This window comes from Notamacropus eugenii, chromosome 1 (assembly GCF_028372415.1).
Source record: "Notamacropus eugenii isolate mMacEug1 chromosome 1, mMacEug1.pri_v2, whole genome shotgun sequence".
Taxonomy (NCBI): domain Eukaryota; kingdom Metazoa; phylum Chordata; class Mammalia; order Diprotodontia; family Macropodidae; genus Notamacropus; species Notamacropus eugenii.
The window spans coordinates 725,242,177-725,261,863 of NC_092872.1; the positions used below are offsets into that span (position 1 = coordinate 725,242,177).

The following is a 19,687-nucleotide window of genomic DNA, read 5'->3' on the forward strand; positions in this document are numbered from 1 at the left end:
AAATGGGACTGTGCTTCTGCTCCTGGCCCACCCCAGCCCACCCTCCGGAGGCCGTGTTCTGTGTATAGTTAACTTTCAACGAGTGTTGGTTGAATTGAGTTGAGCATCTCTTCTCTCCCTTCCTCTCCATCAAGTCAGCTCACAAATTAAGGGTAGGCCTCTCCAAACGATTTCCGCACACACATCGCAAGCCTTCCATTTGCCCCTTTCTCCCGTTGCCCATGAAAGATGTCCTGGGCTCCAGACTGGATCCAATGGATGATTCCGAAGGATTCCCACAGCTCAGCCCCATATGCTGCCCTCTTTCCTTCTCTTTCCCCTTACTTTCCTCAGCTCTCCACCACATGCAGGTGGGAGGTGGCCAGCTCAGGGAGAGTGATTTTTTTTTTCTTTTTCTGTGGGGTATCAAATGACATCACATCCTCCGATCTCCAAAGAGCAAGAGAGAGAAGCTTCCTCACCCTGGGCCCCCCTTCTCTTACCTGGAGTTGCCCAGCTTTCCAGCTCTAGGGAGACTGCTCACCGGCCCTCCGGCCCGGCGGGAAGTAGCAAGGGAGCTAGGGATGGGCTCCCTCTTGGCTGTACGATCCCTGCTCCTGCCGCTGGCCCTACTGCTCCGTGAGTAACCAACAGGAGCCCAGAATCTGTGACCTGGCCGGGGTCCATCCCAGAACATCCCGGCCAATGCCAACCTGGAGGTGGAGGGGAGGGAAGCATTCCGGGCGTTCGGAACCCTGAGGGAGCAGCCTGGTGGTGTGGGGAGTCCCAGGCAGAGGACCATGGGGCTCTAGCTCTTCTGCCCAGTCTCTTGCTCTCTCCTTCCCAGAGTCCGTCGGGTCCCAGGCACAGCTGAAATTCCGGATGAATCCCCTGGAGAAGCGGGACGTCCGGCCATCCGACAAGGTGCAGCTGCAGTGCGAGACGCTGAGCAGTTCGTCCACGGGATGTTCGTGGCTGCGCTTGGCCCCTGGAAAAGTGGTCCCTACCTTTCTGCTCTTCATCTCGAGCACTAGCTCAAACGCGAAGCTGGCCGAAGACCTGGACCCCAAGCGATTCCGGGGCGAAAGGATCTCGTCTTCCACATACCGCCTGACCCTGCAGAACTTCAGAGAGGAGGACGAGGGCTACTACTACTGCGTGGTCACCCGGAACTCGGCGCTGTTCTTCAGCCCCTTCGTGCCGGTCTTCTTGCCAGGTCAGGGTCTGGTCATCCCTGGGGTCCGGGGAGGGTTGAATACCGGGCTGCCCCTACCTCCGCGCGCCCGGGAGAGCGCATGGATGCACGCACGGGTGCAGTAGAGGTGGGAATTGTCCCAGGCACTCCCGAGGCTCCCATAGGACCGGGATGCGGGGCAGCCTCCCGAGCAGCGCCAGAATACCAGTGGGTAGTCCTGCCCCCAGGAAATCAAGGCATTAGGGGAGAGCGTTCAGGGCTGAGTGACTCGGAACATCTTGGGTACTGAGGGTTAACAGAATTCAAAAAATCTGGGCTTCACTTTCCTCTTCTGTAAAATGGATGCATCTAAGATTCCTTCTACTTACACATCTTTGAACCTTTAATACATGCAAAGGGTTGTGCAAACCTTGGAGTCCTAAATGAATGTGCACTGTTATTATTAGAGACATCAGTAGTTCAACTTTCCTTAGTATCACCAGATCTCCAGATCTCCCTCCCCACCCGATCCCCACTAAATTGAAGGGGACCCAGATAGACCCCATGCACACATTAGGAGAAAAGTTATATAACAACTTCAATAATGATAAATGCTTGACATTAAGATAGCCTTTTAAAGTTTGGACCTTGTACCTTTCCGACATAAAGAGAAAGTATAATGAGTGGAGGCCCTGTGGCGAACTTAAGGGAGGACCAGGACAGGCGTGGCTCAGGATGAGTAGGCATGGGTCGGGTTATAATCAGCATCACAGAAGTCAAAGTTCTAAAATAATGAGCTCACGCCCATCTAAGTATTCTAAAGTTCCGAGAGTATTTTTTGTGTATCATTTCATGTAACTAACTGAGGTTAAGTACCACAGATGTCATTACCCCTCTTTTTAAGATGAGGAAACTGGGGCTTCCATTGATTTTCCAAGGTCATATACCGAAGTTAGCTAGGAACAGGACTAAGCCCCAGGGCTTCTGACTCCAAGCCCCAAGTGGTTTTCCTATTCTCTCCACTCTCAGAGAGTGCTTCAGAGAGGAAGACTGAGACCCAGAGAGGTCCAGCAACTTGCTCAGAGCAGGATCCAGATTAGAACCCAAGACTATTTGACCTAAAATTCATCCAGTGATCTCTTGCTCTTTGCTCCCAGAGCATGCTATTCTGCCCCTGGGTTTTTAAACACAAGAATACACACACACACACACACACACACACACACACACACACACACACATATAATATGGATAAGGACAGATATATGGATGACTCATTCATAGCAAAAAGATAAAAAAATCAGCCTCTATACCTGTAGAAACACAAAGGCCCTGCTCCATCCCTAGATAGTGCCAACCTGTCAACTGAAAACTGCAAGAATTGACTCCATTTCTTTTCTTGTCTTATGAATGGTGCTGAGCGCATGGGTGCTGGCAGAAATGTCCTCCATTGACCGATGGAATTGTGCTAATGTGTCCTTTGCTCCCAGCCTGGGGAGAGTGTTAGAGAGGGACTCCTGAGCAGGACTTGGGACTGTTTGGCTCTGCAAAAGGATAATAGATGCCCACTGCCCTATATCTCTGCATTCAACTGAGAATAGAGGGCGAGTGTTTCTTGCCTGGGGATAAAGATCAGAGAGAGAATGATTTGTACTTTTAAAGGATGGGGAAAGATTAAGAGGTGGGGGAGCTATACAGATCAACTTGATTCACTCTCCTCCTTTTTGTCTCTGCCCAGTAAAGGCTACCACCACCCCTGCACCCAAACCCAAGACCACCATTCTTCCAGCCACCATCAGCACTTCCACCCAGATTTCTGAAAACTGCAAGCTTACCGCCAAGAAACAAGGTGAAGAAATAACTCCAACCTTCTCTCTTCTCCCAACTTCTTAGTCAAGGGAGTTCCAGCCTAACCCTGACATCTCTCACTGCATTTGGAGGGTGATGCCAACCTAGCACTATAGTTGGAGACCCTGGACCAAAAACTTGGACTTCAACCACCACGTACATCCCCACCTCTATCTGCTTACCCTTTCCTGTCTTCTATCCCCCTTCTCAGAGCCCTCAGTGCTGCCCTAGCAGGAAGCAAAAGACATTCGCAAATGAAGGGCATGGGGATTTCAACAAATGTTTTATTAAGTTCTTATTATGTGCAAAGTACCACATTAGGCAGTAAAGGTTAAAACATTGCTGCTATGCAGCCTCTGCTCTAAAGCAGCTTATAATCTATTTTGGAGTAAGGGGAGAGAATGGTTAAGTGCACTTTTTATCACAGTTATGATACAAGTCAGAGTGAGATCAGTCCATAGAGGGGCTCTGCATATTAGAGGGTGGGGTGACTAAATTACTTCAGGGTGTGGAGGGTGGGGAGAGACTGGTAGGAAGGCTTCTTGGAGGAGGTTGTGTCTGAGTTAGCCTGGAAGGAAAAGAGATTTCAACAGATGAAGGCAGGAAATGTGGAGGCTTCTGTTCCAGCCTTGGTAGAGATGGCCTACAAAGACCCACAGAAGGGAGAGTACAACACGAGGAGGGATGGTTTTGACTGTCAGGACCAGGAGTTTATCCTTTATTATGTAGGCATTGGAGAGTTTACAGAAACAAGGACAATCACACTGGGAAGTGAGAAGTGTGTCCTGCTCGGTTCCACCACTACTGAGGAACAGGGTTCCTTGAGAAGAAATTACCAGTCCTTTTCTAAATTCTAGAGAGAAGAATATCTTTGGCCAGATAAGATGCGATAAGACAGAGTTAACTAGCAGGATTCCCAGAGAGACAGGCAGGCTGGGGACTGACCCTGGGTCCCTACGACTCAGAGGGAATTCCTATTTGGTCTCCTGGATTTTGTCTTCATTCTGGTGGTGCTCTCCCAAATCCTCTGCTGACACCCAGCTTCCTGACAAGGTTAGGAAGACCAGGATCTGACATGTCTCATTGAGTTTCCCTCTGTTTTGTGTATACAGGAAAGAAGGGATTGGATTTCTCCTGTGACCTGTACATCTGGGTGCCCCTCGCTGGCGTCTGTGTTGTCTTGTTTCTGGCCCTGATCACTACCATTACCATCTGCCAGAGTAAGAAGCAACCCTTCCTTCCATACCTATCCATCCACTTCCAGTACACATTTCCTCCTCGCAGAGCAACTGCTTGGTCCCCAGAACTCCAGAAGCATAGATATGACTCCCTCACTCCATCCCCAAACAGTTCCCTTGGGTCCATAATGCTCCCCACTGCATCATAGAGTGTTCTTCCCCAATGTTAAGCAGCTAGTGGGAGCTGAGAGTTAAACCCATGTCTTTTGATTCCCCCAAACAGGGCTCTTACTAGCACACCCCTTTGCCTAGAGCTCAGCTATGGGAAGCCCCAGGACTGGTATTGGGAGGGAAGGCTTTATTTGGCCTTGGAATCTTCCTGAAGCCCTAAAAATCACCAGTTTAGAGATGACTTAGCCAAGTAGAGTCCACAATCAATCTGCCATATTAAAATGCAGATTGAGTTCCTGGCCTGGGAGCCAGTAACACGTGGGTTCATATTCTGACCCATCCTGGCCAAATCACTTAAACTCTCGGTGCCCTCAGGCAACTCTCTGAGACTAGGCTTCAGATACCTGCTGATCTGCACTGGGAGAGGGATTTTCCTTCCCTGGGAGGTGAGTGAAAAAGATCTCATTCCCATCCCTTTGTGACAGGTCCTGGGGAAACAGAAACAAAAACCTCTACCCTCAAGGAGCACTGACAGAGAGATAGGATGCTCACTGTATAAATGCAGTGATTGGGATGGAATCAGGCCCCAGTGACTGGAGGAATCAGAAAAAGGTCCTTGAAGGTGACCCTTGAACAGAGCCTTAAAGGGAACGAAAGATTCCAAGAATTAGGGAGGAGCAGAAAGGCTAGAATGGGAGACAGCCTGGGCAAGGTCAGGAGATTGAGTAACCCAGAGGGAATGAGCCACTGGACCAATCTGGCTGCAGTGTGGAATGGGTGAGGGAGTAACATGTGATCTACCTGGAAAGACAGGCATACAGACAGACAAGAGATTATGCTGCCCTGTTCTTGCTGCAGGATGCAAGTTTAATGGGAGGAAACTTTCAAGTGAGCAGTTAGTTGATCAGGATCAAAGTACCTGCTATGTACCTGGCATTGTGCTAAGCTCTGGAGATACAAAGAAAGACAAAATATATACCCTGCTCCCAAGTCCTATGAAAGATAGATGTGATGTTTCTTATCTGTTGTTGTTTTTTTTAATTCTCTGAATTTTTTTTTCAAAGGGTCACGAAAACGAGTCTGCCGATGTCCGAGGTAAGTCCTCCATCGTTCCTCTGGGTGACATTGCTGTAACTAGCATTACTGATAATTATTCTCTAAATGTTTGATGGAGGTAGTGTGGTGTACTGGGTGTGGAATTGGGAAATCTGAGGGTCAAATTCTTCCTGGGACACAATAAGTATTTAATAAATGCGAAATGCAGTATATGTGAAAGGTCCCAAGCTGAGAAACCCGTATCTCTGGGGATGGGAGCAAACTTTCAAGGACTGGTGATGTCCAAGCTTGGGAACAGAATTGAATGGGAAATGAAGGTTTTAGGGAGGGGAGCATGAATGGGATGTTTGCCTCTGTCCTGACCCAACCTCTGTAATCCAGAAATACCCCCTTGTTTGTGTATGTGTGTTCCTCAAGGTAGCCCCATTGAGTCATAGATAGATCAACAGCTGGAAGGGACCTCAGAGGTCATTTAGTCCAACCCTCTTTTTTACAGAAAAGGAAACTGAGGCCCAGGGAAGTGAGAGGGGAAGGTAATGCAGATAGTAAGCATCAGAAGCAAGATATGAACCTGGCCCCTCTGACTCCAGAATCATTCCCTTCCATTGTGCCATATTGCATAGACATACAAGATCAGTTTCCCTGGACTCTGAGATCTTCTGCTCTGACAACCTATTTGAACAGTCAAAATGCCTTGAACTGGGATTTTTAAAAAGTTAATCAACTTATTTTTAGTTTCCAACATTCAGTTCCACAAGCTTTTGAGTTTTAAATTACCTCCCACTTCCTTCTTTCACCCCTCCCTAAGATGGCATGCAATCTGATATAGACTCTACACATACATTCATATTAAACATATTTTCACATTAGTCATGTTGTAAAGAAGAATTAGAAGCAATGATATAAACCACAAGAAAGAAGAACGAACTGGGATTTAAAATATTTTATTGCTATCTTTTGATTTTATATCATCTCTCCCTCCCCTCTCTTTTCCTCAGCAAGTCATCTTTGGTCATAAAAAAGAGAGAGGAAAAAAACAGTTCAGCAAACCTAGCTATGAATGAACAGTCTGACAGCATCAACGGAGCAACAAGCTCCTACGGGATACCAGGCACTGTGGGGATACAAAAATACAAACATGAAAAGTCCCTATTAGGGAGACAGTATGTACATATCTAAATGCATACAAATAAATACAGGATAATGGAGGGGACAGGGGCATAGCACCCACGAGTAACAGGAACAGACTGGTATTTGTTTGATTGAAACACTACGAGCACTTGATTTGTCTGATTTGTTTATTTTCTTAAAGAATATTTATGGCCAAAATGCGTAAAGTGGTACCCGGCTTTGGGGGCCTCTACAAATCATAATCTTGAAAATATATCCCAAGGAAATAACGCAGTAAAGATGTCCCATAGGGAGTCCAAGAAAAAACACCACTACCATTTCAGGAAGAATAAAAAAGTTCTTTCCAATGCGACAGATTTAAGCACGTGGTGTATGTGAGGCATTGCAATTTTAGCTTAAACTATACAGAGAATGATCTCTATTCTGTATCTTCTTTCTTGGGGCACATGATTGACGTACCCTTGCCCTGACCTCAAGGGGTTGGAGGACTGCCAACTGAAAAAAGAACTTGTGGGCCAGCTGAGCCTATGAGTATTTTAGTGCATGTGGGTGATTGGAAAGTTTGCTTTCTTTCATTTTTAACCCATTGGTAGATGGCCCAAATGTAGAGCAGTCATGAGAGGCAGCTTGGTAGCAGGGTGGGGAATGTGCAACCTTGAAATCACATGTGGCCCTGTGGTCCTCGAGTGTGAGCCTTTGTACTTTGAAGAATTTCTTCTATTCAATTTGAATTCAGTCAAGGGACCATTTTTGAGGACCTAGAGGGCCACATGTCCCCTGCATAGGGGACAGGGTTCTAGACTGGAAGTCAGGAAGATGAGTTCAAATTCCCTCACTTACCAGATTCCATGTCTCTAGGCTTCTGTTTCCTTATTTGTAAAATGAGGGACATTGAATGGGTGGCCTTTTCCAGTTCTAATGGCAGCCAAGAAGCACAGTGTACAGAGAGCTAGACTGGGAGCCAGTATATACCTAATTTCAAATCCAGCTTCAGGCACCTACTAGCTGTGAGTTGCTGAACAAGTCTCTTAAACTCTGCCTGCCTTAGTTTCCTCCTCTGTAAAATAGAAAAAAATGACACTTATTATGATGCCTATGAGGATTGTTAAGAAGACCAAATGAGAAAATACTTGTAAAGCACTTTGCAAACTCTAAAGGGCTAATAAATAAATGAAATGCTAGTAGCTATTATGAAACATAGGATCTTCTCAAAAGAAGAGGGACTCATTATGTTCTCTCTCTGTTCCTCTGTCTCTGTCTCTGTCTCTGTCTCTCCACTCCCCCAAACCCTCCCATCCCCCTGAAGTAAGTACACACGCAGATCTATTGTTCCCTTCAACCCCAAGAAAGACTGATCAGTGAATTTCTAATTTAGTAGCAATTATGGGGATGAAATCAATACCTTTAATTTCAGTGCTGATACCCTATTTGACTTCATTAGATTCATAGGCACCTTACCTTCCATCATTGGTCAATATCTTCACTGAGGTTCATTTTACGGATGGGGAAACTGAGGCCCCAGGAAGTAAAGTATAACCTTGGGCAGGTCACATTGGGAGAAAGGGCCAGAGGTGGGATTTGAGCCTTGGGTTCTTAGACTGCAGAGAGAGATTGTTCCCACTGAACCCCACTGCTAGGGGCTTTCCTGCCTGAAAAAATGGCTCAACAACAACAAGAATCCTCGGGCTTTTCACAAGAGAATGAAGGCAGCCACATTAGTGTCTTAATTCCTTAGCCCCTCCTTTAAAGAGAAGAAAATACAGAGAACTTTGGGGGGTCAGGAGAAGAGGCAGGCAGGCTCTTATGACTGGCTATCTTCCAGCACTCATGTTGCTGGAGGAGAGGAAGAGTGCTGAGAATGAGGTCAACTGATTCCTACTCTGTGCCACCCACCACCACCACAACCCACTCCCTGGGTGTTTGTGAGTGAAACAAAAGGTTCTTTCTTGAATTTACCCTTCACAAGTCATGAACCAGGACCTATTTCTCCATTTTCCTAAGTACTGGGCAAAAGTATTCTGACAGGGACCAGGAACAGCTAACAGACTGTTCAAGGTTGTGAAGTTAGCTGACTTGACATTAAAACAGCTGATACAGATAGAGAATACGTTAAGATTTTGCAAAGCACTTAATGTACGTTATCTAATTTTATCCTTATAACAACCTGTGATGTGGGTTATAGTATTCTATTCATGTTATAGATCAGGAAACTGAGGTCCAGAGATATGTGACTTGCCTAGTGTCCTGTAACTGGTAGTAGTGAAGTATTCATACCCAAGTGTTCTTGACTTGAAATTACAACTTAAAAAGAACACATCTAAAAACTAATATCTGAAAGTAAGAAACTGGAACAAAATTTACTACACATATAGTGAGCTAAAACAAACATGCTATTGGACAAAGTAAAAAGAAAAATGCATATTGGAAGGAGCCTGGTGTGGTCAAAAGACATCCCAGCCTTCAAGCCAAGAAGAGTTGAGTTCAAGTCCTATCTCTGATAAATACTATGTTTTCCTAGGTAAGTCAATGAGTCCCTTAGTATTCTAGGCAACTCTTTAAAGCTACAAGTTGAAGAGAAAGTGCCAACCTGTCTTAGTAGATGGAATTTCCTCAGTAAGGAGTTTGCTTTGCCATGAAATCAAGGACCCAGTTCCTATTCATATGCTATTATCGGAAGAAATAAACAGGGAAACTACACTAAACTTAAAGGAACCATAGACAATGAACCAATATCAACATTAAACATATAAGCACCAAATGACATAGCTTTAAATTTGTTAAGGAAAAGTTAATTGAATTGCAAAAAGACATAGAGAGCAACACAATAATCCTAAAAGATGTTAATACTCCCCTCACAGATCTGAATGAATCTGACAGAATGATAAACAAAAAGGAAACTATAAAACTGAAGACATTTTGGTGGCATTTTCCAAATGGGAACATTAAAGAATATGCATATTTCTCAGCATTGCATGATATTTTTGCAAAAAAACCCCAAGAAACTAGTCCGTGCACTATGGCACAGAGACTAGAACAAAATTGTAATTAAATGTGGAAAAGCAGAAATATGAAACATATTGTTTACAAATAATATCACAATAAAAATAATACTTATGTAGTTGATAGAATCTGAACATGCAAAAATAATAAAACAAATCATAGAAACAATTAATAATAATGTGAAAGAAAATTATAAAAATGAAACAATATATCAAAATTTCTGAGATGCAGCTAAATCTGACCTTACAATAAAAGTTACATCCCTGAAAACACACATTAACAAAATGGAAAAGGAAGGGATTATTGATCAAAATATGTAATGTTAAAATGAGAAAATAAATAAAAAATGAACACAGAGGACAAATTTAATATTAGAGGAGAAATAGAGAAAAATGGAAAGTAAAAAAGACTACAGAATTCATAAAACTTCAAAAAGACTAACAGTTGATAAACCTTTTAGTCAGCTAATTTTAAAAAAGGGAAGAAAATCAAATTATGAAAATTCAAAATGAACTGAGAAAAAAATCACAATAAACAGAAGAAATAAGTATTATCAGAATCAATTCTATACAGTTGAATGCCAGAAATACTGAGAATTTAAAAGAAATAGAGGATTACCTATAAAATACATAAATTAATAGAACCTGAAAAATAGATCATAAAAGAAATAAGGAACTAACTATAAAGGAAAAGCATGCTGATCAGACAGATTTACAGATATATTCTATCAAATGTTTAAAAAGCTGTTAACAAATTATATTCTCAAAAATTGAGGAAGAAAACACTCTCCATATTCCTTTTATTAGGCAAATATGGTTTTAACATCTAAACTGGGGAAGGAAAATCCCAGCAAAAAGACTATAGTAATACATCTAAAAAACAATTAATGATGATTAAATTAAATTTATACCAGGGATACAATAACAGGATAACATTAGGAAATGATGAACATAAGAAAAACAAAACCACAAGATTATATCAATAGAAGTAGAAAAAAGCATAAACATTTAATCACCAAACCTTCAAAGCATAGGCAGAGATGGGGAAAGGGAAATTTCTTTTCTTGCTTTTGTAAGGCAGTTGGGCTTAAGTGACTTGCCCACGGTCACACAGTTGGTAAATTTCTAAGGCTGGATTTGAACTTAGATCCTTCTAACTCCACAGTCATTACTCTATCAACTGTGTCATTGAGCTTCCCCAGTAATTTCTTAGTATTATAAGAAGTATATAGCTAAATCCAAAAGCTAGCATTAGGTGCGATGGGGAAACACTATCAATCAATATGCAGGAATTTATTAAGTGCTTACTAAAGGTTAGGCACTGCGGTAAGTGATAGGGATATAAAGAAAGTCAAAGACAGTCTTTGTCCTCAAGAAGCTTATATTCTAATAGGAAGATAAATAATTTAAGTATATGCAAAATAGAGAGGATGGAAGACATCTTTAGATACCTCTAGAAACTGGGAGGACTAGTAAATGTTTCCTACAGAAAGTGGCATTTAAGCTGAATATCAAGTAATTGAGGGATTCTTTTTTTTTAATTGGATTAAAATTTTATTTTAAGTACTTACTGGGATACAAAAACAAAAACAGAACAGTTTCTGCTGTGATCATTCACATTCTATATATGTAGTGTTTTTTTGCTTACAAAGAGGTTTAGAAATGTAGAAAGACAAACATATAGAAAACTGAGTCAAATTTATAAGAATACAACCCACTCCCCATTTGATAAATGCTCAAAGGAAATAAACAGGCAGTTTACAAATGAAGAAATCTATAATCATATGAAGAAGCTCACTAAATCACTTTTGATTACAGAAATGCACATTAAAACAACTCTGAGTTACCACCTCACACCCATCAGATTGGCTAATCTGACAAAAAAAAAGAAAATAGTAAATATTGGAGAGGATGTGGAAAAATTGGGACACTAATTTACTGTTGGTGGAAATGTAAACTGATCTAACCATTTTGGAGAGCAATTTGGAACTATTCCCAAAGGGCAATCAAATTGTACATACCCTTAATTTCAGGAACAACATTACTAGGTCTATATTCCAAAGAGATCATTTTGTACATGTACAAAAATATAGCAGATTGTTTGTGGTGGCAAAAAAACTGGACAGTAATTGAGGGATTCTAAGAGGTAAGAGTGAGAGTGAGAACACTGATGTTAGAGTAGGAAGGGGGCAGAGTCAGGATTAGAAAACAAGTCAGCTGATATTAGATACATTGTACCATACGATGGCAGGGGAGGTCTCATGACTTTCCATTTGTTTTCAAGTAGTCCTTGGTCTACATGGGACTGACATAATTCAGTCTGCAAGCCATAAATCTGAGAGTTACCTGGATGACGATGAGGACATTTGACATCTCTTCTATACTTGATGTTCCTTTTCATCTAGGCACAAGACATATCTTTCAATTAAATTACTTTCCCCAAGAACTACAAAGGACCTTACAGGTTCTTGAGTCCAATTCCTTCATTTTTCTGATAAGAAAATTGAACCTCAAAGAGGTTAAATGAATTGTCTAGAGTAAAACAGCTGGTAAGTGCTTGATCCCAAGTCCAATACTCTTACCTACTACACTACCAGTTCTCAAAGTGAGGTGCAGGAATCACTTAGGTGTCCTCAAGACAGTTTCAAGGGGTCTTTGAGACAAAAACTATCTTTACAATAATGCTGGCATTTTAACTTCTACTATGATAAATATCAGTAGATATATCCCACATAAAAAAAAGCCCTTTGGGGGAGGAGTCTTCAATATTTATTAAGAGTTGTAAAGGGGTCCAGAGACCATAAAAGTTTGAGAACCACTGTCTCTCATTTTGTTTCTTCCATTACGGTTTCATGGCTTTCTTTTGGTAACTTTGTCTCCAGAGTTAAATTAATCTTCCACTATTTCAAGGTCATGGCGTCACCATGAGTGATTTTCATCTTTCTTCATCTTTTCTACCTATGTGACAGTACTATATGGAAATGCTTGCGGGGAGGCAAGAGGCAGACTTACATAGCCACTTTGCTCAACTAATTACTTAGTTCTAGTCATTATGAAAAAAAATTTTTTTAATTATTTGTATTTGTGTTAGAGATTAGATTTAAATTAGAGGTTAGCTCAGTGACTGACACACAGTAAGCACTTTAAAAATGCTTGTTAACTAATTAAATATTAAGTAGCATAACCATACTAGAATGGAGTCGTGATGGCTTTGCCTAGGGTATTGAAATTTAGAAGACACTGGCATCACTAGATAAAAGTTTTAAATTGTAACTGTTTTAGGTAAAAATGGAAATAACAGACGTTTTCCTCTCTCCATCTTGTTTGGTCATGCTCCAAGTGAAGTGAAGACCCCAGTCTTCCTAGTGTTTCTCTTCCCACCCTTTTGAATTTGTCTTTCAAAGCTGATTTGAAAGTATGTTTTATGAGTGTTCAGACTGCTTGCTCAAGTTTCAAAAATTGCTGGTTAGAGCTCTGCGTGGAGGTGTGTTTTGTTTGCCAAGATTTCATTTCAGATTTTTTTTTTCATCTGAGTTCATAAGTGAGATCAGTCAAAAATTTTCTTTTTTGGTGTTATCTTTGTCGGGTTCTTGGAAGAAAATCATGTATTTTTTGAAGCCACTCCACTGGCATTTCTGTGGCCCTTGTAGGTTTACAAAGTGAGACTAAAAAGAGTCTGATTTAATCCTTATTACCCATTAAGGAAGATGTTATCATTATTCATGTTTTACAAGAAATCAAGGTTAAGAGCTTTAGTGGCTTGTCCAAGACAGAATACCTAGTAAATGTTTGAGGATTTGAACCAAAGTCTTCCTGGCTCCATGTCCAGCTCTCTACAACTAACCAATCTGACTATTCTTTGAAATTTTAGGAAAATTCTCCAGCAAGAGAATCGGTTCTTGTCTAAGTCAAATATCCTTTTCCCCCCCAAATTTTCTTTTCTGGCATTCTTGATAACCTTCTCTATTAAGCTGGTCATATTCTCCTATTTCTTGCTTCTACTCAGGACATTTATGCTTTTGTAGATTTTGTAGATTTTTGTAGATTTGTCATCGATTTCCCCTTGATTATTACATTTATAAGTATAAATGTGATATTTCTTTCCCAAAACATGAAATATTCCTTTAAGTTTTTTTTAACATTTCTTTTGTGTTAGTTGATAGAGAATCACCATAACATAAAAAAAACAAAAAAAGAGAGGGTGAACTTGCTTAGTTAAAATCCCACTTCTGACACTTGCTCTGTATCTGCAGCTCTTTACCACCCTAGCCCTCAGTGTTCTCATCTGCAAAATGGAGATTATAGTACCTCCTTCCATTAAGCGAGGCTTAATGAGATAATGTATGTGAAGTACTTTGCACTTGTTAAAGTGTTAGAGAAATGTTCGCATTATTTTCTAATTTCTCATTTTATTACTTTGCTTTTCTTTCTTTTTTTGGATTGCTTGGCTAATGTTTCATCAATTCTGCTTGTTTCTTCAAAACAAGGTCTAGTTTTCTTTTTCAACTTTGGGTTACTTCTTGAAATTTCCTTTTCGTCCTTTCTTTAGGCCTGAGTTCAGGATAGGTTGTCAGAAGTCCCGGGTTTGAGTTTGGGCTCTGTCACTTGTTGGCCTTGTGGCCATAAAATGAGGCTAATACCTACCCAACAAAGGCTATTGGGAGAAAAGCATTTTAAAGCGTCAAGTGCTATAGAAATATGAAATATGATCTGTTTTCTTTCTGAGTTCTTCAGGCAGAGAATTCGTTTCCCTCCTTTCCTTCTTCCTAATGTAGGCACTGGGTGTCACGTATTTCTACTTTTTCCTTATCATTTAAGTTTTGATATATTGTATTTCTATGGTGGGGAGGGGCAGTTAGGTAGTGCCGAGGACAGAGTGCTGGGCCTGGAGTCAGGAAGACCTGACTTTAAATCTGGTCTCAGACGCTTACACTGTGACCCTGGGGAAGTAACAACCCTATTTGCCTGGGTTTCCTCATTTGTAAAATGATCTGGAGAAGGAAATGGCAAACCACTCCCGTGCATTTGTCAAGAAAACCCCAAAGGGGCATGAAGAGTCAGACACGATTTTAACAACATTTCTTTTGTATTTTTATTGGCTTTTAAATATTATGTGTTGTATTATAGATTTCCTCTCTGATTCTAGTGTTAATCTTAGCAATCTAGTTGCCTTTTTAAAAAATTTCCATGAGGTCAGGAAATTCTAAATTATGGTTGTGTTTTCTAATTTTGTTTTATGAGACTATAGTATGCAAAATTTCTGCCTTTTTGTGACATGAAGTATAACTGTGTGTATCCCAGTATACAATCAGTTCCTGTGATTGGTCCACATATATTTGGAAAGAAAATACTTCTCCTTACATACATTAATTAATTTTACTGTATTTAATGAATCCTTCAAACTCTCCACTTCCTTTTTCAATCCTTTGTCCACTTGCTTTGTCATGTTTTGAGAGGAGACAATTGCACTTTTGTCTGTTTCTTCTTACAGTTCTGTACATTTTTCAATTCTGAATTTTGTTAGGTTGTTTGAGACATTTGATACCACAGAATTCCATGGTTTAGTACATTTTTTGCCATTCTTTAATTACCTATAAAATTTATTGAATGCTATAATATCATAGAAGAACAGCCCCTAAGTTATTGCTCATTTAGGTCTTATTTATTTTAATTCAATGCAGCTGGAAGGTCTTTCCCTCCCAGATTGATTCTTTTGTGAAGACAAAATAGGTCAGTTTTTGCCTCAGTTCCTACCTAGCCTTTAGTAACGGAATGAGTGTTGCCTCAGACAAATTTAGACCCAGCAAAGACCTTAGTTTAAAAAGGCCAAGGTCTCCTGCATCTGGGGCCATTGCCGGTCATTCTGTTTTGCCACTGGACTCTGATGGCTCAGGAGAATGAGGCTGGTGATTTTGCACAGCTCTGCTTCATTTAGTTCCAATTCACTTGCAAGTTAAGACCTCACCTTCCTGATGTCACTGGTCCTCTTCAAGAACAAAGGACAAGCCACAACAAAACTGAGTGCTCTGAGGGGTTCTCACTTTAGGTTTTTCTCCCTTCTCAGTATATCTTGCCAGTGTTTGCTGTTTCCCTATATTTCAGGCAGGAAATTCTTTTTTCTTCTCTGATGTTAGATAAATAGAAGGACGCTCTTATCATTAACATCCATACCACCATTTCCCTTTCCCATCGTTCTCTGTTGGTTGTTTTTCTTGTTGTAGTGAGTTATAAGGTGGCCAATTGATCTCCAGGTCAAAACATTTTGAAACTCTTCCTGCCATACAGCTCAGACCACAGGAAGGTCAGAGTTTCTATGTGTGGCATCATATGATCACAGAATCACAGTCAAGACCCTGGAGATCAAGACTGATCTATTCGTTTTGTAGATGAGGAAATGGAAATTAACTATTCAAGGTCACATCGAGTTAGTGATCAGTACCTGAATCCTAATCTCTTAAGTGCTCTTTACAGAGTTTGTGGGATGTGCTAAAATATTTGCTCTTGGACTGTGTATTATGTTGTAATGGCCCATATATAGGTAGATGGTGCTAGAAATGAGAGTACTTTCTCTACAAAATGAGGTCTGTTCTTCTTTTCCTCTGTATCTTTCTTGTATCTTGAGACTGGTTCCTCCAATGTCAGAGGCAAGATGGAGTTTCAATTTTAGACAGAAAACAGTTTCCAGGCTTGAGCATCTGCCTACTTGATTAAAGGTTGTAAATGCTCAAGGTGGGTTTGCTTTACCCACTGGGCCCTCTTCTCATCCTACTCCTTCACCTCAAACCTAACCTGTCCCCTTCCTCCCCACTGATCTGTGCTGGCTTCCTGTAGAAACATTGTTTTAAGTGGGGTTTTCACCAAGCCTGGGTTATGGGTCAGAGTGAGCATAATTCAACCACACTGGGCATTGGCCTTACCTGTCTTACCTGCTCACTATCCATCCTGTTCTTTCCCCAACTCAGCACTCCATCCATTGAATGAAAAAAATTAATTAAAAGGGCTGTTGACCTTGAAACGAACTCTTGAGGCAATATGGGGGTCCCCTATTATTTCCTGCCTTGTTTTCCCTTATCTCTACATTTTTACTATCTCTCCTCCTTTCTATCATCATTTTCTTTTTCTCCCCCTCCTTTTCATTTTTGCTTCTCTCTCTTTCCTGATGGACCTTAGGTCTTACAGAGGGGACAAAAATGGAATGGGGAAAACATGTCTACTCTTTACCCCCCATTTGGGGAATTCAAGGCAAAAGAGGTGGCCTACTTGTGACTTACAACAAACTGGGCCTGCCCAAGGCAAAACCACAAAACCATAGTATAAGTTGTCTCTAGTGTCCCCATATCCTCCTGTGCTTGTATCCCCAGCACATTGTGCCTCTACCTCCCCCACAGACCTCATAGTCACTCTTTGGTAAACTGTTCTAACACCCAGGCCCGTCCTCTCTGACTTTTACTCCATACTCTTTACCCCTTTTATCTCTGCCTTTTCATCCACTTACCCATCTTTTGTCCTATGACCTGAGATGAGGAAACACTTGTGAGTTTCCAAGGTGATAACAGGTTCAGTGGGTAGAATGCTGGACTTGGAAGCAGGAAGATCTGTGTTCAAATGTTGGCTATGACACGCTACCCTGTGTGAGCCCAGGTAGGTCTTTTTTCAACTTTAGTTTCCTCATCTCTAGTGCATTAGATGGCCTTAGGTCCCTACCAGCTCTAAATCTATGAGCTTATGATCTGAAACTGATCAAATATACTAATGTATTAAAAAGCATAAATACCCCTCCCAGGTGACACACATTTTAACAGCAGGTACTTCTGTGGTGGAAAGAATACAGGATTTGGAGTCAGAAGACTTGGTCCAGAATTCCAGCTCTTCACGTAGACTTACCTCTGCTACTTATTGCCTGTGTGAACCCCCTGCTCAAGTCCTTCCCATCTCTGTGCCTCAGTTTCGCACTCTGTAAGATGAAATGGTTGGATTCAATGTCCTCCAATGTCTCTTCTGACTCCAAAGCTAGGATCCCATGGACTTCTGAGCTGGAAGGCCTAGAGGAGAGGTTTTGTCTCACCAGAGCCTCCCAGATTCCTCTGCCTAGAGGTGAAGACAGCCCAAGCATCCCCTCTCTTATAGCTTACCCACTTCAATACTTCCTCCCTACACAACAGTCAGCAGAACCTCAAGGATGGAGGAGGGAAGTCAACATAATCCCCCCTTAAAAGGTTCTGTGGGTGCTATGCCCACACAGGGGATGTGACCTAGTGTATGATGAGGAGCTGGAGCCCTGATGGCCCCACCAGTAGGTTTTGACTATTTAATGAGCCAGCTAATGATCTACGTCTGAATCTCAACTTTTCCCCTTACTAACTTGGGTGACCCCAATGCACAAGTCACCTTTGCAAGGCTTAGTTTCCTCATCTGCAAAATACAGGAAGAGATGGGGAAGAAAAATCTGAAACCACCTATCTTACCAAATTGTGAAAACATATGTAAAATAAAATAGAAATAGGTGTTGTTTTTATTTATTCTAAATTTGAATGAGTAAATAAGAAAGCATTTGGTGTTTACCAAGTGCCAATCCTTGGTATGATGCTGGGAGTACAAATAGGAAGGCAATCTGACAGCCATGGTCCTCAGGAAGTTTATATTCTAATGGGGGAGCTAATATACATAGGGGAGTGGCCAGAGGGTGATACTTTGGTCCAGAAAGGTACAGGGAATTTAGTAATCGTCAATGAAAATATTCAAATGAGCAAATGAAAATAAGAAAATTCTCGTACATGAGACTAAATTCCAGTGTTTATGATTAGCTTACTTTTAACCATGTAATGCCCAAAATATCCCCCTCTCTGAACTCATTTTCTGCTGTGTATTTTTAGGGATTTTTCTGATATAATTTTGTTTAAAATATAGTTTTCATCAGTTTTTACATTGTTCTGGTTCTGATTTCTTAAGTCTGTATCGGAAGGCAGTTTGGAACCATGGATTTGAAATCAGAGAAACTGAATTCAAATCCTGACTCCACTACTTGCTGATACCTATGTGACCTTGGGCAAGTCATGTCATTTCTCTGGGCCTCAGTTTCCCATTTGAGAAATGAAGGGATTAGACCAGATGGCCACTGAAGTCCCAAAACCAAGATCATTTCAGGAATGTCTTCCCAGAGAGCTTTGAATCCTGTTAAGTCTTTGGAGGCTAGGTGGCACCACAGTACAGAGCACTGGGCCTGTAGTCAGGAAGACCCGAGTTCAAATCCAGCCTCAGATACTGAATTGCGTGATCCTGGACAAGCCACATCATCTCTCACAGAATCTACCTGCCAAAGTGGTTGCGATGCTCTAGTGAGATAATATTTGTAAAATGGTTTGCAAATCTTAAATGTTAACTCATTACTCTCTCAACTCCTCCTCAACCTGACACATAAGTTGTTTCCAGGTCTTTTCTCATAGGAAATAAAATGCTGCATCTTTGTTTAAGTGGGTCTTCTTTTAATATCCTTTGGGTATAGTGTTGATTAGCAGGACTGTTGGCTCAAGGGACGTGAGTGACTGTGTAGCGCTTGCTGTCAGTTACCAGACTGAATGTGAAATGTTATTAATGATAATTAATAATAATTAATAATGACAATTATCATTGTCTCTTCCCTCTCACTCTGCAGGCCCCTGATCAGACCAGGAGGAAAGGCTGGCCCATCAGAGAGATATGCTTAACCCAGCTAATGGACATGCAGCAGCAACGGACATGGTGGTGCCTACTACCAGACTAACTGAGATATTTCCCTGTATAAATTAGCAACCATTTCCCCTCTCTATTTCATCCTTCTTTCCTCTTTTTGGTGGGGGGAGGGGTGGGGAATAGATGTGTCTAGGGAAGTGTTTTTCTCTGTTTATTTTGAAAACTGCAAGAATAATGAACTTGGTGTTGGGGTTACAGTAAGGATAGTGCTGTGAATGTGCAAGGACTGGGCCCCAAATGGCGGAATATGCCCATCTCCTACTCATGGAATCCTGGGACTGGGAAGTCTTCTATCCAGGGTTGTACTGGAGCCAGCTCACATCAGCTCACAGAAGGCCGGTTTGTAAAATTCTAAGTGTGAGCATTTACATTCTGGAAATCAAGGGGGAAAAGCATGGGCTGGCTTTATTGTTTGTTGACTG

The 19,687-nt window shown here is 41.4% G+C and overlaps 1 protein-coding gene across 1 annotated transcript; it reads left to right on the forward strand.

Annotated features, from left to right (window-relative positions):
- Positions 1 to 421: 421 nt before the first annotated feature.
- Positions 422 to 19,341, forward strand: CD8A (CD8 subunit alpha). The gene is made up of 6 exons (XM_072636930.1): positions 422 to 618; positions 827 to 1,195; positions 2,892 to 3,002; positions 4,114 to 4,221; positions 5,415 to 5,445; positions 19,189 to 19,341. The coding sequence occupies exons 1-6, from the start codon at positions 564 to 566 to the stop codon at positions 19,238 to 19,240; spliced, it is 726 nt and encodes a 241-aa protein (XP_072493031.1). The 5' UTR covers positions 422 to 563; the 3' UTR covers positions 19,241 to 19,341.
- The last annotated feature ends 346 nt before the right edge of the window (positions 19,342 to 19,687 follow it).

Bases quoted from the DNA above. Each gene is read 5' to 3' on its own strand.
- CD8A (XM_072636930.1), top strand. From the start codon at position 564: ATGGGCTCCCTCTTGGCTGTACGATCCCTGCTCCTGCCGCTGGCCCTA. The intron at 619-826 runs GTGAGTAACCAA...TCTCCTTCCCAG, and splicing joins GCCGCTGGCCCTACTGCTCC to AGTCCGTCGGGTCCCAGGCA. The intron at 1,196-2,891 runs GTCAGGGTCTGG...GTCTCTGCCCAG, and splicing joins CGTGCCGGTCTTCTTGCCAG to TAAAGGCTACCACCACCCCT.